A 17,839-nucleotide genomic window follows, 5' to 3' on the forward strand; every position below is an offset into this window, starting at 1 on the left:
CTTTCCATCTTTATCCCCATTTCTCCAATGCGCTCCTCAACACCGCAATTTTGGACCAAGCGTTTGCTTACCCAACATAATAACTCTCTGGCTGTTTTTATTTGACTGCTTACCTCTCCGCGAGCCTCTAGAGACATGTTATTGAATTAAAAGTGACGCAGCATTACGGGCCGTTGTAACCCTGACGATAACGCGAACAGCATCATCTTTTAGGAATTTCTCGATCTTCAGCCGAGTTAAAGTCACTTAGCACGGAGACAGGACCTGGGACCCACCGAGGCGGCACCACTCGCCATTTATACTAATCCTGTTTTATTCTCCCCAGATTCCCATCAACTCCCCCAGATACTACCACTCATCTACACACGTGGGGCAATTTACAGTGGCCGATTAACCTACCAACCGGCACCTCTTTGGGATGAAACCCGAGCACCCGAAGGAAACCCATACATACGATCACAAGGAGAACGTGCAAACTCCACAGAGATGTAATCCGAGTCGGGACTGAACCCGGGTCACTGGAGCTGTGAGTCAGCGACTCTCTGCTCACTGCCCCGATTTCTCGCTCCAAGTTAGATACCTTTAACAATAGAGATACGACATTTCTTTTTTTTAAATAATAGTTTATTTGCAGATCTTTAAATGTAGTCCTCTGTATCAGTGAAGTGTTACAATCAATTCACAATGTTTGCATTGACTTGGATGCTGGGTTACTTCCACCTCCAAAGATGAACAACTGCTTTCTACCCGTCAGGTGGTTCTGGCCAAAGTCTTAGAGTTTATTGTGTGTTATCGCTACCAAAGATTCATGGGCCTTTTCTATTCTCCAGGTATTACATCGTTCTGAGCAACGTCACGCACCTGTCCGCCTAAGGTAACACACACAAAATGCTGGAGAAACTCAGCAGGTCAGGCAGCATCTATGGAGGGAAATAAACAGTCGACGTTTGGGGTCGAGACCCTTCATCAGGACTGGACAAGGCCATAGATGCTGCCTGGCTTGCTGAGTTCCTCCAGCATTTTGTGTGTGTTGCTCCAGATTCCAGCGTCTGCAGAATCCCTTGTGTCTCCGTACGCCTAAGGTTGCGTTTTGGAACACCGAAGGCCTCCCGTGTGTACACAGCACAAGGGTAACGCACTGTGGCGGGGCGGTGGTTGAGTTACTGCTAATACCTTACGGTAACTAACAGTCCAAAGACAAGCGTTCAACTCTCACCGCGGCAGCTGTGAGGTTTAAATCCAGTCAGCTGCTCTTAATGATGATTATTAAATATCCGGATTGCATGAAATGTCTCTTTGTTCAATAATATCCCTGAGGGTGGGAAATCGACCATCTTGCTCTGGTCTGGCCGCGATTTCACTTCAGACCCATATATTGTGGTTACTCTGAAATGACCTTCCAAGCCAACCCGCTCGGGGGCAATGACGGATGGCAGTAAACGCTGGTCCTGCCGATGATGCGCATCGCCCGGGAAATGGATTTGAAGGCGCCGGATAACCAGGGATCGTTTTTCTGAAAAAAAACCCCGGAGAACCAAAAGGTCGTAGTCCCTGTCAAGTAGGTTTCAAGTTTTGCAGACGTCCTTTACGAATTAAACAGTTGTTGATAAGTAGGCCTTAATTATCCTACCAGCTTTAGATGGCTACGTTAGCGGGGTACCCAACGCTTTAACAGATACTTTGCAATGCGCTAGATGCAGATATTTTTCATATAGTTGAAATAGACCCCTGAGAACTTAAACAATCAAGGGCGACCATCCTTCGTGGGAGGAGATCTAAATGAGTGGCAGATATTATTGGTGTGGGGTTGGTTAGGTCACTCTGTGCCGGACATTAGAAATTGGGCATTGAATTAACCTCGGACTTTCCGATCACTGAACAGGGCACGGGGCTCGGGAGAGAAGGGGACAGTATCCAGTGAGGTCGGGTTGCCAATGAAACCTGGAGGCTGGACTTGCCTCCTGCCTGCAGTTGGCTCTGGATATTTCTGCGTGTTAATGCTGCAAGGGAATTCTATCTTAGAATATAACGCCCACATTGGTAGCGTCCTCGGTTATTTATGTTCAGGAGCTACTTGTCCCATCGGTTTCCCTGCGCACACTGAAGCCTCGCTCAGCTTGGCTGCACTGGGTTGCCTGGACTTGGTCAAACGCATATCCCTGTGGGAACGGGAAGATCCATGCATCGGGCAAAATCAACCCCAGCAGTGGATTTCGCAAAAGTTTGGCTCGGAAATCTTAAACCAAGATTCGTGACAAGGATCCAGCTGATCAAACAATCAATTATTTTTAAATTGATTTTTTTAAAAAAACAAATCTCTAGCAAAAAAAAATCACACTGCTGGAGGAGCTCAGCGGGTCAGGCAGTATCTGTGGAGGGGAATGGACAGTCGACATTTCGGGTTGGGACTTTTCATCGGGACTGGGTCTTGACACGAAGTGTCGACCGTCCATTTCCCTCCACAGAAGCTGCTCGACACGCAGAGTTCCTCAAGCAATGTGGTTTTTTTTTGCTCCAAATTCCAGTGATCTCTTGTGCCTCCATTCAACAAATCTCCAGTCCTATTTAAAACTACTAAAGTATTTAAGGTGGAGGGAGGCACACTTTTGAAAGACTGATGGGCACATGGATATGGCATAGGGAAGGAGTCAAGGCCTGGGTAGATCAGCCATGATCATACTGAATGGTGGGACAGGCTTGGAGGGGCCGAGTAGCCTACTCGTTCTCCTATTTTCTTGCGTTCTTCCTGTGTAAACGCAAAACCCGAAACGTCCCAAGCAATGGTTTCTCGGCAGCGGGGACAGAGGGGCCCATATCAGCAACCCATCGCATCTGACAGAAAGGAACTGAGATCCACCTGTCACAAGGTGTCAGATGCGGCGGAGCCGCGCCCCTCTCCGGCTATTGCCCCATGCAAGTGTCCCCTCAATGCTGCGTCCTGGAGTTTTGCTAGAGGGCCTTCTTGTGGATCCTGCAAACTTTGTCTAATACCAACGGGGGGCCTCTCCAAAACATACGTGTATAAAATCAGTGCGAGTCCGCACACACACACACACACAAAGTGCCGCTTCTAGTCTCGTATAATTTCCCCCTTTGCCCTCCGAAAGCCCCCGGCGGGGATGAGAGTGTCTCAGCCCTCGGAGCCGCGGCCCCGATCTGTGTGTGCGCGCTCGCGTGCGCCTTTTTATTCGCACAGCAGCCGCGCTCAGTGTAGACATGCAAAAAGGCGATGCTGCTGAAATGCGTGTTGAGTGGGATGGAGCACTCCTTTAATCTGCTTTCTTCGCCTCGCTGCTGACGAGCTTCAATCACGCAGCCTGTACGTCTCCGTCTGCGGGCGAGCTGCATGTTCACCATCCGAGCACGTACTGAGCAACGTGATGATCGGGCTCCGCTAGCAGCCACTACAGCTGCTGACAATTCCGCCCGGACTCACTCTCTCTCTCTATTCCCCCCACCCCTCCTGCATCCAAACCCTACATCCACCCAGCCGCCCCACCGAGGGAGTGGGGGATCGAATCGGGCGCGGACGGGGACGCTGATGCTGTCCGCTGCCTCCTCCGGCGCCTCTCTCGTTCTCTCTCCCTGCCGAGCTGACATGTTTTCACCCCGCCAGCCTTGGATACAGCAGTGAAGCAGCCTCTCTCCACGTCCTGAACTTCTCGTCTCAGTGATTTTTTCTCTCTCTCTCTCTCTCTCTCTCTCCCGGGTTTGGGGAGTGGATGGGTGTTGAGTTCCGGGCGGATCCAGCTGTGTGTGTCTGGATGTGTTTGTGTGTCGATTTCTGCGTGCGCGGAGGAAGAGAGGAGATTTCTCATTGAAAAATGTTGCAGCTCGAATAACTCGTCGCTGTTGAAAAGGAAGCCGAGTTTTGCTAGGAGCTGATGCCTTCTTCTTGTCCGTTTTATCGCTGGGTATGTTAGCGACTGCCGGAATGGGCCGGGAACTGAATGGATTTAGCTGAGCTGCGATCGAACGTGTTTTCTTAATTGCCCTCCAGGGACCAACGCGAGTTACTTTTAAACAAGCGCCGTGGCTGGCAAAGCTATCGCCTCTTACGGTGTAATAACAGCCTCCATCTCCATGGGTTGGCTACACGTTGCGTCCCGGACAGTAACGGGCGCAGACCCGCTCTCATAACCCTGAAACACCGACGTCTGTCTCCGTTGGACTTGATCTCTTCAAAAAAAGAACCCACACCATTAGATTTTCTCGTAGTCGATCGCCCTCCTGCCCAATTAGGGACCGAGGGGAACACTGACGCTGGTCCCCGCCAGCCGGGATTGCCGAACAGTCCGCCGAAGGCTGGATATGTTAACGTGAAGATGGATTTTGCTTATCTGCTCTCGTGGCTGCTTACAATTGTACTAGAAGGCATTTCTGCCCAGGGGGTGTACGGTAAGTTTGTGATGGAAACGGTTCTCTCTTGGTGATCAGTATGGAATTGCTCTTCTTGCTAACTCGGCGCATCCTTAAACGCTCCAAGGATTCAACACTGTATTCTTTAAAAAAAATGAAATCCCTGTCCAAGCCTGAGCGAATGCAGTGAAAGTATTTTTTAAAGAAAACATTTTTTTCCCCAAAACCATGTAGAATTCCATTCGACGTATTGATTTCCAGCGAGTGTTTAGTGAGCTGTTCCATTGTGGTAAATGCAAATGCGGACCATGAGAAAATGAGAAAATATTGAGAACGCGAAGCTTAATTGCCAGAATATTAACCGCAGTTGCAATAACGCGTTTTAAGGGCTTGCAAGGTTTGCATTCCCTCAACAAGGGGCTGTATATTTGGACAGTTTCTCGCATTTGGACATCAGCTGCTTGTTAGATTGGGCACATACTCGTGCATTTAGTGTGAACTCTATTTTCTTTCTGTTTGAAGTATCCATAAGGTGGTTGCAGTTTGTCACATGACGCTGTAATCCCTTCCTCGAGAACGACCTTAAACTTGCTTGCGTACCTTTAGTTCTGAAGATCATTAATTACTAATTAAGCTCGGCTGAATCTGGCATTCATTGAGTACACTGTGTACAACACTATAGACCAGGATGGCTGCTTTTGATTTTGAGTGCCAAGTTCCTAAAGAATGAGATGATAAACAGTAGCACTGAAATAAATCACTACGTTAGAGCGATTTGATGCACAGTACGCGAGTGACAATGCCCTATCTGAATTAGACGTAGAAGTGAACGATGACGTTTGTGAAAATTAAAGATTTTAAATTGAGTATTTTCGGGTTGTAGCCAGAAGGATAGATAGGGAAAAACAGTAGATGTAGTATATTTGATTTGGTTAAGGCATTTGACAAGGAACCGCATGAGGTTATTATACAGTTTAAGACCCTTTGGATTGTGGGCAACATCATGGCTGAGGTGGAGTTCGAGTCAAAAAAAGGGATTGGAATAAAGGGGTCAGTTTCAGTTTGTTAGTCAATAATTATGCAGCAGTTTGGACCTGAAGTATTTCCAGGCTGTAACGATAACTTGGATGAAGAGACCCACCTGGTCCAAACTTTGGGGAGGATGCTGATTGAAGTCGGGTTAAGTGCGTGGACAAGAACATGGTGGATTGATTATAATGGGGAGAGAAATGGAGTTTTCTCATTTCAGTGGGCGAAAAATAGAATATTTAAATGTCAAGAGAGGAACATGTGGGTATTTGAAGGGACCCTGGTGAACAGATTACAAATTAGGTACAGCTGCCAGTTAGGAAAATAGAAGGCATGTTTGTCTTTGTGAGAAATGAAGATGATGACAAGTGAAACCACGTCTGTAGCTCTGTGAATACTTGTTGTCGCCTGGCGCACGGCGAAATACACCTGCAGATGACTGGGTGCAACAAAGATTTACCAGGTCTGAGTTTAGAATAATATTGAAACAAGTTCTTCACAATCCAGATAATTCTGGATGTCTTCCTTGTATGGGATTTTAGAATTAGTGATCGCCGTTTCTGAGGGGGGGGGGGGGTTGGCCATTCAGGAGAGATGGGGAGATTTCTTCATTGAGAATCTTTGCGAATCTTTAGAATTCAGTCTTGAGGGCGGCGAATGCTCGGTCAATGTTGCAATATTCAAGAGAGAGTGTAAGTACAGAGTCGATGAAGGTACAGTATCATCAGCCACCATCTTATGAATGGAGGGGCAGACGCCGAGGGTATGGTAACCCCCTTCTGCTATCTAGCGTTTTGTTTTTGCATTTTTCCCCCAAACAAAACAAATTCCACTCCCACCCCCCCCCAACAAAAAAAAACTCACTGTGCACCCCACCCTTTACTACAATCTGTTGAATTAACTGGATCGATTGAAATAATTGGTCAGTACTTGAAACAACCACCTCCATTTTAGATAATTGTTTAAAAAGTTCGGAAATCGAGATGATACAGAAGGATGTTCAAAATCCATTACATCATTGTACTATTAAAATCCTTCTCAAAATGAGACGTAGAGTGGAGGAGGTGTTTAGACTGCTAACGCAGAGTTGCCTGTTCACCCTTCTCTCACTCACCCATTACACACTCACAGTCTAACCCTCTACCGAGTGATCTAATGGAGGCTTCACTGAGTACAGTCCTGCATCTCGAAAGAATTAAAAGCTGTTGTTTCCGCTAAAAACTGAACACTCGCGCCGGGAGTAATCACACATCTGATTCTGTAACCAGCATGTTACTATTGACTCGGCATCTGTAGTGAATAACCAGATTAGCGACAGATAATTGGTCACAATATAGATGGTTGCAGAGGTCCCGTTGTGAAGGGATCAATGAGCTCGCTATTTCGAGTCGTCTGAACTATTACTCCTTTTATTTCCTTCCTGGGCTGAATCCACTGTCAGAAATTGTTGTGCCGCTCTCCTAAGGACGGCGCTGTAATCCAATGGCCGCGAACGTGGGTTGTGGATGTTACGGGGGACCGAGCATTCGTGAGTTGAGCAACGAGATGTCAGTGGTTATTGTTAATTTCACAAATGAAATTGACACATCGGTCCCCGATGATCAATCAATAGTGAGAGGCCACAGGGAAATCACATTTCTTCGTATAATAGTACAGGATTGTAAGATTAGGCTGCCGTTATGAAATGCATTTTTATTTGGCTAAGAACTAAACAGTTCGTAGTAATTTGTTTTTAAAAACTCAAAAAAACATTAACTGAAACAATTAATCGTTTAAGTCTTGCATGTTAACTGTAGGCCGGTAGCTTTGTAACTGGCTGTCAGTGGTACTCCAACAGCGAGAAATGACAACAGATGTCCTGTCAACAAAGGAGGCGAACATTTCTTTGTATATCTATTCATTGAAACGCATCTGATTTTTGGCACACGTGGAATAATACGGCAAAGCAAATGATTTCCTCTCTGTTGGGATCCTATATATTTGGGGGGGGGGGGGGGAGGTGAACACTGCAGAGGGTTGCTTAAAGTGCCCTTGCACATTAACAACATTATGGAAATAGGCTTTCAGCATAGCAGTCTGGAAATGGTTGAGTTCATCTAATCTTTACAGGGATATGTACTAAACACAGGCAAATGGGACTAGCTCGGATAGACATCTTGTTGTGTTGGGCTGAAGGGCCTGTTTTCATGCTGTATAACTCTATGAATCTAACCTTGGTTAGTATTTGGCTGGGAGACCACCAACCAGGATTACCAGGCATCACAGCATTTACTTGGTGAGGAAATGGGTGCCACTGGGTCATTGTGCCCAAGGGTCACCCAGGATACTAACCATGAAGCAGCAATTAAGCAGCCCCCATGATCACACATCAGCTTTGACTTTTGAAATCAAAACATGAATGTGGGGTATTGCAATTAATGATTTATTGTGTTATCTTTGTGTCCTTAAACTATAGAAGAGTTAACTAATATAACTCCAGAATTATTGCTCTGAATTTTTTGTGCCTCAGAGGAGACTACATCTACTGGAAGATGATCTTATTAGTATATTAGATGTTTATAGTTTGCTCACAAGCTCTTCAATGGCTGACAGTGGCAGGAAATAAACTTTCATGTATTTGGCTGCTGATTACATCCCAGAGGGATAAGACCAATAAAGGTAAAATGCCTTTCAAAAATAAATTCACCTTAAGTCAGGAGGAGCTTGCCTTTGACTGATACCTCTACAATCTTTTCATACATGGGTATACCTGCACCCAAAACCTGAGCTGTCATCTCCCTGAACAACCAAAATAATTTCTCTTTTTCTCTATTTGTCTATATACAATATGGGCAGAGCAGTTTTATGCTGGATAAATCAGAATTCTTTGAATGGGATTAAATTTCAAAGATGTATGCATGCAAAAGGGATACATTCCATCCATTAAAATGAACACCACTGATGTCACCCACATGACATTCTACTTGTGTAGATGGACCTACTGAATATTGAAAGGCCTGGTTAGAGTGGACGTGGAGAGGATATTTTCGGTAGTGGGAGAGTTGTGGACCAGAGGGCACAGCCTCAGAAATAGAAGGATGTCCCTTTAGAACAGAGATGAGGAGGAATTTCTTTAGGCAGAGGGTGGTGAATCTGTGGAATTCATTGCCACAGATGGCTGTGGAGGCCAAGTCATTGGGTATATTTTTAAGCAGAGGTTGATAGGTTCTTGATTAGTGAGGGCATTAAAGGTTACAGGGAGGAGGAAGGATAATGGTGTTGAGAGGGAAAAATAAATCGGCCATGATTAAATGGTGGAGCAGACTCGATGGGCCGAGTGGCCTAATTCTGCTCCTATGGCTTATGGAAGTGGAGATATTGAAGATTGACCAATGTTAAAAGATAAATGACAAATGTACATTATAAACATGGAATTTGCGATGCAAGTTCAGACCATTAAAATGCAAAGGCAAACTTGGGGACGTTAGGAGGAAGCTTTTCACTCCTGAAGTCGGTCTGGGGGTTTTAATGGTTTGGAGGGTGCCGTAGTGTTCGGGTCTGCTTGTTCTTGCTTTCCGCACCTGCGCATTGCGAAGTATCCGTCTCTCCCACCCACCCAAGACGCGACTTTCTGCCGGCCACGGCTGGCGAGTGCAGTGCGGCGCGTTAGTGTGAGTGGCGTCACTGACCCTGGCCGGACAAGTAAGTAGGTTTCACTCCATTCCCCCCACACTTTTTAATTTGAAGGTGTGTTGAAAAACCTTTAGATTAAGTATTAGAAAATAATTAACGTTATATCAATCTAAGAGGGCCACTTTTAAATGTCCCTGACCTTAGGAGATGGATGAAACCAGTTCAAAGCACTTCTGGCAGTACCTCACCTGCCGCCCACGTGTTGGGCCGAAGCACAGGGCGAGTGGAAGTTTGTACAGTAGGTTGACTTGTCACACATTTCATGGTAGTATAGTGTAGAATCAGGCTATTATTCCCAGCTGGTTAATGCTGGTGTTTTTGGTGCACCCAAGGCTCCTCCTATGCCACACCATTCATTCCTTGTTTAACTGGCATCATTTTATTTAAAGAAAATCCCACGTAATTTCAATTTTCACGTTGCCCATGCCTAATCTTTGGTTCTGCTTATTGTTACGTTTAGCTATTAACCTTTTAGCTCTTGACATGCTTAGCTATGAGCCTTTTGAGGCTTCTGCTTTGGATAGGAAAATCCAGGCATTTGTAGATACTTAAAGTCGAGGGCAATTAAAGGACAGTTGTAATTGCATGTACGTTTCAGTATCCAGGTCAAGGATTGGCACATCACAAAGGGAAAGATTAGTTTGCAGAAGTAATAAAACATGACATCTGCTATGGGATAAATGCATGCTGGACAATGACTTGCAGTCATATTAATAGATGCACCTTGTCTCTTTTACAAAAGTCAGCTGTTGACCGAATTTATTTGTATTATTACCTACAATGGGAAATTCAGTTAATTTTACAAATTGGATAGAAATGCAATGGATGCAGCTATGCTATTCTTTGTAAATGCTGCCTCTAATGAAAGAAAATTAGTGCAATTTTCAGTGCACAAAGAGCCCACCTTGCTCATGCTGCTTGCTGTTTTGGCTAGTGTCTTAGTCTCTGGACATCCCACAGAGTCCAACAGCTGAAGTAATTTTGCATTATTACTGTCGGAAATGTGGTTGCCAATTTGGATACAAGGTTCCACAAACAGTTTAATAATTGTTGGTCTAAGGCCTATAAATTGATGAATAACTGTTGTCTAGAATTCTTGCTTTCAATGGTGTTTTGAATCTGAAAGACAGTTTACTCGGATTTTAATGTCCGATTCAAAAGCCTGCACTTGACTCAGTTATGCTGAGACGTTAGAATGTCTGAAATGGTAGTTATACATTTAAGCTTCTAATTTAGAGGAAAGGATCTACCCAGAGAAATCCAGCTAATCCCTATAGGAAAAAAAAGTGCTTTTTATGTTAATTGTGAACAACATTTGGTTATTTTATTTTGTAGGGCTGTCAGTTACAGAAACAAATAGAAATAAATCCTTTATATATGGAATGTCATTGACTTTCAAAATCTGATTAGTCATATTTACCACTTGATGATCTATACGTGGAATCATACCATGACACAGCACAATAGGAGGCCTGTCAAACCAATACCAACTCTGTTATGAGCTTTCCACATAATTCCACTCCTGTTTGCTCTCCAGATTTGTTTCTTCTTTGTTTTTCTCCAAATATTTATCCAGTTCTCTTCTGAATATTATAATTGAATCTGCTTCCATCACTGCAGACCTGTCCATAAGTCCTTTTACAATTGTAATATTTAATCTGTATTTCCATTATTTATTCTAGTCACCACCACTTCATCTGTTAAATTTCATTTGACACAGGTCAGCTCTCTAATTATATCTCCTCCTGAAATCTGTGACCATGCCTATCGTTTACTGCACTTCTAGGTTATCGTTTGAAAATTTTGGAATCGTAGCCTCAATACCAAAATCCAAGGCATTATATTTTTAGAAGAGTAATATTCTTTGTACAGACCTCTGAGGGGAAATAACTGTTTATTTTCCTCCAGTATAGAAAACATCCTTTTCTAATTATTTCCTCAGCTAATTTTGTATTTGTATTGTTGCCATGCCAATTTTTCATTCAGCTCTTGTTTTCAGACTGACTGCATTTTATGTTATCTTACCTTCAATAATTATTGAGGTAGTCTTATGCAATTGCTTTGATCAATTAGTGCAATACAGACACTATAAAGACACTCGCTTGTTCTTTTGGCATTGTGTGGCTTGTATACTCAACAAGTCACAGTTCCAAGTTCTACTTCTAAAAGATGTAAAGTGTTGACAGTTAAATGTGCTATTCAGGTTTTCAATGCCTCAACCAGCTTGCTGTTGATAACTGCTATTATGCATCACTACAATTTCTTGTTATCCTCTTATGCATATTTGTGGAAGGTGTATTTATTCTATTGCTGTGAAATGCTGTTTGTGTACATGTGGGGTTTATGAAAAAAGGTACCTCCTACGTATCACTGAATTGCAGAGGGACAAAGCTGATGCTCCATTTGGTAGAATTGTCTGTCAATTGGTTTGTTGTCTTCAGAATAATAGCAAGACATTTTGATACATTATGAAGCAGTGCCAAATGGAAGGGGTGTTTAGTGCATGTTATATGCTTGGTGAAGGTTCAGATTTATTTTGTTCATTACTTGATAATGATCTGGTGACTCAACTAATGGGGGAATGGTGTCTTGTGGCAGGATGGAAATCATAGGAAACAAACATGGGGTGGTGGGGGGAAGGAAACTAGTCCATTGAGAGCCTTCAGCTTGTTCTATCTTTGAACTGATGATCTGGACCTTGACATTCTCTCCTTATGTTTTCCATTCCATTTGCTCAACAAAATTCTATCTATCCATTATGGAAAATCCAATGATCTTGGCATCAATGCTTTTTCTGAGGGTGGGGGAAGGGAAGCATGCTCCTGATTTCCACTGATCTCTGTGTGCGTGACAGGGAACGCGCCTGTTTCTTTCGCTCCTAAAATAGCCTAGCTTTTTTAAATTTTACGTCCTCTTGTACTGGATCATCCCAGTGGAAGAAATGTGTCCATGCCCTATAGAATTTTTTTTAATACCTCTTTTGTTAAGTTTCCCAAATTCAAAAATGTACATTATTTTGTATCTGGTCCTCAACGCATTTTAAGCCTTAGCATCCTTCTGCTGAATCTACAATCTATTCCTTATGAGACCAATAAATCTTGCTGAGAGTCAGTGCACACACTGAAGCATATTCTCCTGAAGTGGTCTGATCAAGCCTGTTTTACAATTGAAACTTTGCTTCTCACTTTTGTATTTTAATCCCCCCAAAGCAAATGATGCATTAACCTTGATTATGTTTTGCATGTGTGATTTTTGCTTTTAGTTATGTATGTAGACAGTTAACTCTTGTTGCTATTTTACTTTTACGAATCTCTAATGATTAGGAAAATATTTTTATTTGTCTATCTCAAATCCAAGGTGGATCACATTACATCTTGCTTTGAACAACATCTGTCATAGTTTTTTGCCCATTTACTTTATCCTCCTGCTAGATTGTTGTCTCTCTTTACACAAATTACTTTGTCCCCCTAACTGTATCTCCTGTGCAAATGTAGGTGTACAACTCTCCATTATTTCATCCCTTTGACATGCATAATGAAAATATAAATTGAAAAATTTAAGGCTGCAGTACAGATCCACATGTCACATTCCACCAAATCTAAAAATGAACCCTTTGTCCCCACCTCTCCGTATTCTGCATCCTATAGCAACCCAAATTATCCTCAATTCTGTGCACTTTCTAATTTTGCTGATAATCACTTTTTTGTGCATTTGCCCACGAAAATAACAAAATGTAGACATTCCATTATTCACCAAGTTGGTGACCGCCCCAAGTTCATAGTTAAGACCTGGCATACCCTCTAGAAATCCATGCTGACTCTTGTTATGTTTGAGTGTCCAGAGGTAAATTGTTTCTGATAGATATCAGCTTGAGGACTGTATGTATGTTTCTGGGAAGGATGTGATTGCACTGTAGAAAGCAGATTTCTAAAGATGTTGCCAGGAGTGGAAAATTGCATGGGGATGAGAAAAGGTTGGATAAGTTAGGATTGTTTTCTTTGGGGTAGTGGAGGTTGAGAAGGGACTTGGTTGAGGGGCTTAGAAAGAGGAAATTGGAAGGACGTCTGTCCCTTGGAGGGCAAAAAAAAAACAGGGGAATGGATTTAAAGTAATTGGTAGGAAAATTGGAGGGGAGATGAGAATTTTGTTTTTGCCCAGTGGTATGCAGGTGTCTGGAACGTGCTGTCTGAAAGGATGGTGGAAACCTTCATCACATTTATTAAGTGCATGGATGTGACTCCCTTCTGAGTCACAAATTTTCCATGATGTAATTCCATTTCTATTCACTTTAGGGGATGTGAGCAGCCCTGGTTTATTGCCTGTCCTTAATTCCTGGAATTGATGTTAATTTGATAGCCATGTAGTTTGCAGTTTATCAATCCTGAATCTAGAAAGCCAAGGAGCTCCAAGAATGATGAATTGGCAATTTCTCCCCACTTTTAATCCCCTTGTATGAAAACCATTGGGTCCTGGAAATTTGTCTATCTTAAATTCCATTTTAATGGGTATGAGATCCATTGCTTCTCCTTGACTTGTATTTGGCTTCCTTAGTATTTCCAGTATTGTATCCTCATTCTCCACTCTGATAATTATCTGGACTATTCAGTTAACCAGATAAATGTTTGCTTTTTCAATAATTCTCTTGACTGCATGTTGGGCACAGTTTCTTTTTACCACTTCCTCAGTGTGTTTTTAAGATCGTTTTCTGTAAATTTTAATAACCTTTACAAGATATCGCAGCTTTCCATCTTTGCACTCAGCCTTTGTATTTTTATTGCATTTTATCATTTTCCAATCTGCTGGATTTTCATTTCTTGCTTTTGTGTAGACTCTTTCATTTGGCTTGATACTGTCTCTTTCTTGTTGAACCGTGAGTGGAGCTTTTCTCTTTTTGGTGTACATATTGGTTTGTAGCAAAGCAACTAATTTAAATATTCTCTTATTTATCTGTAGATTTATTTGGGCACAACAGACTTCCAACCAGCTTCAAAAACTTTAGATAATTCAATGCTTTTAGTGATTTAAGTTTTCAGAGTCTTCTGTTTATTTGTCTCAGAAATTTTCCTTTTTGCCTTTATTTGTCACTCTTGTTCTTGATTTTTACCACATCAAAGATCTTTCCTTTCTTTCCTCCACTCTATTTTTCTTTCCATCTTATAATTTTCTCAGTCCTGATGAAATTTCATTTACTTGAAGCATTAATTCTATTTCTCTCTCCATTGGTGCTGCCTGACCCGCTGAGCATTTCACATTTGTTTCACAGCAATTTCAATCCAATTTCCCGTAGCCAGGTTACTTCTGATTGTGGGAGGTCTTGGTCCTATTGCCTACCACATCTTAAGGCTATCCCAAAGTGCTTCTATTCAGTGAAATACTTTTGCAATGTACTCAATTTTATTCTAGTATTTGTCATGCGAGTTTGTGTAAATCAAGGGTCCCGAAACAGTTATGAGAAAAAGTATATCTTGACAGTCTGGTGTAGTATTGGCTAAGGTGCCTGAAGAGCCTCCCTGTTTATGGTGTTTTGGATACTTTTATAAAGGTTGACAGGATCTTGGTTTAATGGTTCATTCAACAGATGCATTGCACCGTCATGTTAGTCCAAATTATGTAATTGAGACTTGGGTTAAAGCTTGAACCCGCAGTTGTGTTTTTAGGGTAAGCATGTTAAAGCTAACTCCTAGTCAATCAGACTTCTTCACTAGCCATGCCAAAAGTGGGTTGTCTTGGGCATTTGAGTGTTTGAATGTGTACTAAGTTGCCTGCAATGCACAGCATCTCTGTGGATGATGTGTGTTTGCTTGCCATGTCAGGAAATAGTGTTGCTACATCTGAGGATTTTTCAGTAGTTTGGTCTGGAGACAGCAAGACAAAAGCTGATAATGATGAACAAATCAGAGTGGAATGACATGGGTATTTGTGCTTTAAGATTGGCAGACTATTGAATAGCATCCAAAAATCTGAGTTGAGTTACCAACTGACCTGATGCTTTCAATTGATTATTCTATTTGTACCAGGAGCATTTTTTAAAAAAGACTGATGGGTCAAACTAGGAACCATTTACAATATTCTATGTTGAAGCATGTTTACTGTAATGACAACAGATTTGGCTTTTCCCTTATTGCCTGTGAATTTTGGGTTCTATCAGGGTCTATTTGTTTGTGTTCTGTAGAACCTAGGGCTGCAGAGTTTTTAATCACTGACATTGAGCCTGTGCTTTGTCTTGCTGAGAGAGCGAAAACAGAAATTCTGGATGGATTGGAAGTTGGCATGAGTGACGGGTTCTGTTAGCAATCAAATTGAAAATGTGTTTTAAAGGGTTATGGCCCTTGCTCACCATTGCAACTAAAAAAGGAAATAGAACCTGCAACAAAAACCCTTCAGCAGGGGTGTGCTTCTGCATAGCACAAAGTAATCTCTTTGACATGAGTGTCAAAGGAGCTGCATTGGTTTTGGGGTGCTTGTATTGGCTTTGCAATGCTTTTATCACCCTAGAAGTGGTAGTTGTTATTTGGTGTTTGTTGCAGGCAAGTTATTTTACAAGTGGCAATTGTAATTTTTTTTTAGGCAACTGAGGACACATCACTGGAAAAACAAAATACTGAAAATGCTTGCAGGCTGAAATAGAAAATTCTGGAAATACTTGGCAGATTGGGGGGCAGCTGTGGAGGGCAAAACAGTTTTTGTTTCCAATCAATGTCTGGTAAAGATTAGTTTTGATGAGAAATCATTGACCTAAAACATTAGTCTCTTTCTCTCCACAATAGATATTGTTTGACTTGTTGAGGAGACAACGTCAATGGGTTCAAAAGTCCTAAATGAAACTGCACTGGCAAACCCCACATTACGGCACTTCGGGTAGTGGAAATTCACCCTTACGGAATTCACAAATCACTACCAAAAATATGGAATTATGGAATAAAAATTTGCTCTTACAAAATTTACGTGAAGAAAATGGAGACAATTTTTTAAAAAAACTTGCATCTCTTGATGCATGTGCAGGTGACACAGCGTCATGTTGTGGAAAATCACGATACGGACAGTTTTCTAGGAATGACCCCTCCTTCCTCCCCCTTGTAACGGAGGGGTCACCTGTATTCTGTTAATTCTAGAATACCTTTTACTGTATCCTGTGTAGTATTCAAGTAAATACCCATGCAGTGAAAATAACTGGATACTTCTGTTTCTAAGATTCACAAGAATTTTTTTTTGAACAAAAAAAAGCAAAATGCAAGAAACAATGTAAGTTGGAAATCATCATGTTATTTATTAATACTCAGTGTTGCTAGCATTTATTTCTTGGTTGGTGGTGTTGTGGATAGTGTAGAAGGTTGCTGTAGATTACAACAGGATATGGATAGAATGCAGACCTGGGCTGAGAAGTGGCAGATGGAGTTCAACCCAGATACAGTAAGTGTGAAGTGATACAATTCGGGAGATCGAATTTGAAGGCAGAATACAAGGTTAATGTCAGGACTCTTAGCAGTGTGGAGGAACAGAGGGATCTTGGGGTCCACGTCCATAGACCCCTCAAGGTTGCCACGCAGGTCAATAGGGTTGTTAAGAAGGCATATGGAGTGTCGGCCTTCATTAGTCAGGGTATTGAGTTCAAGAGCTGCGAGATGATGTTGCTGCATTATAGAAATCTGGTTAGACCACACTTGGAGTATTGTGTTCAGTTCTGGTCGCCTCATGATAGAAAGGATGTGGAAGCTTTAGAGAGGGTGCAGAGGAGATTTACCAGGATGTTGCCTGGATTGGAGAGCATATCTTATGAGGATAGGTTGAGCGAGCTTGGGCTCTTCTCTTTGGAGAGAAGGAGGATGAGAGGTGACTTGATAGAGGTGTACAAGATGATGAGAGTCATAGATCGAGTGGACAGTCAGGACTTTTTCCCATGGTGACAATGGCTAACACGAGGGGACGTAATCTTGAGGTGATTGGGGGAAGGTATAAGGGGGATGTCAGGGGTAAGTTTTTTTACACAGAGAGTGGTGGGTGCGTGGAGTGCACTGCTGGCAGAAGTTGTGGGGGCAGATACATTAGGGACGTTTAAGAGACTCTTAGATAGACACATGAATGATAGAGAAATGGCTATGTGGGAGGGAAGGGTTAGATAGATCTTAGAGCAAGATAAAATGTTGGCACAACATTGTGGGCCGAAGGGCCTGTGCTGTGCTGTGGTGTTTGATGTTCTGTGCAGTGGAAAACATTGCCATGGTGCTGTTAGGTATACAGTTCTAGTAACTTGGTCCAGCAGCTAATGACAATGCATGACCAAGTCAGAATGATGTATGGTGTGGTTAGTGGTGGTTGTAGTTTTGGGAGAAAGACATCTTGGTAAGTTGTAGTCTTTTCTGTAGATGGGAGACCTGAAGGAGACTGGAGAAATTGAATCATCAAGATAATGGATATGCTGCAAATCAAAGAATTGCTTTGCCACAATGTTGAGTTTTGAATTTCATTACAGTTACATCTTGACAGGCAAGTGGAGATTGTTCTATCACACTGCTGAATTTCACCTCTGTCTTAAATTTGTTGGCTTAAGTCACTTTCCAAGAATAAGAGTGTAAAATTCTAGGCTGGCGCTGAGTGGATAGTGTTCAAATATGCTGCACTATTGGAAGTGGCATTTTTCAGTTGAGAAGTTAGGAACTGAGGCTGAATTAAAGAATCCCATGGCATTATTTTTGAAGAACAGATGAATTATTCCCAGGATTCCAGACAATATTTATTCCTGGATCAACATTGTAAACGCATATTATCTGGTCTCCATCAC

At 42.4% G+C, this 17,839-nt stretch overlaps 1 protein-coding gene across 1 annotated transcript in view; it reads left to right on the forward strand.

The window, feature by feature from the left end:
* The first annotated feature begins 3,346 nt into the window (after positions 1–3,346).
* The window catches only part of mdga2a (MAM domain containing glycosylphosphatidylinositol anchor 2a), a 652,262-nt gene continuing 637,769 nt past the window's right edge, over positions 3,347–17,839 (forward strand). The window contains exons 1-2 of the mRNA XM_052017769.1: positions 3,347–3,630; positions 4,001–4,398. Of these exons, the coding sequence (XP_051873729.1) occupies positions 3,347–3,630; positions 4,001–4,398 (682 nt within the window). The remainder of the gene's footprint in view (positions 3,631–4,000; positions 4,399–17,839) is intronic.

This window comes from Pristis pectinata, chromosome 1 (assembly GCF_009764475.1).
Source record: "Pristis pectinata isolate sPriPec2 chromosome 1, sPriPec2.1.pri, whole genome shotgun sequence".
In the NCBI taxonomy this organism is placed as follows: domain Eukaryota; kingdom Metazoa; phylum Chordata; class Chondrichthyes; order Rhinopristiformes; family Pristidae; genus Pristis; species Pristis pectinata.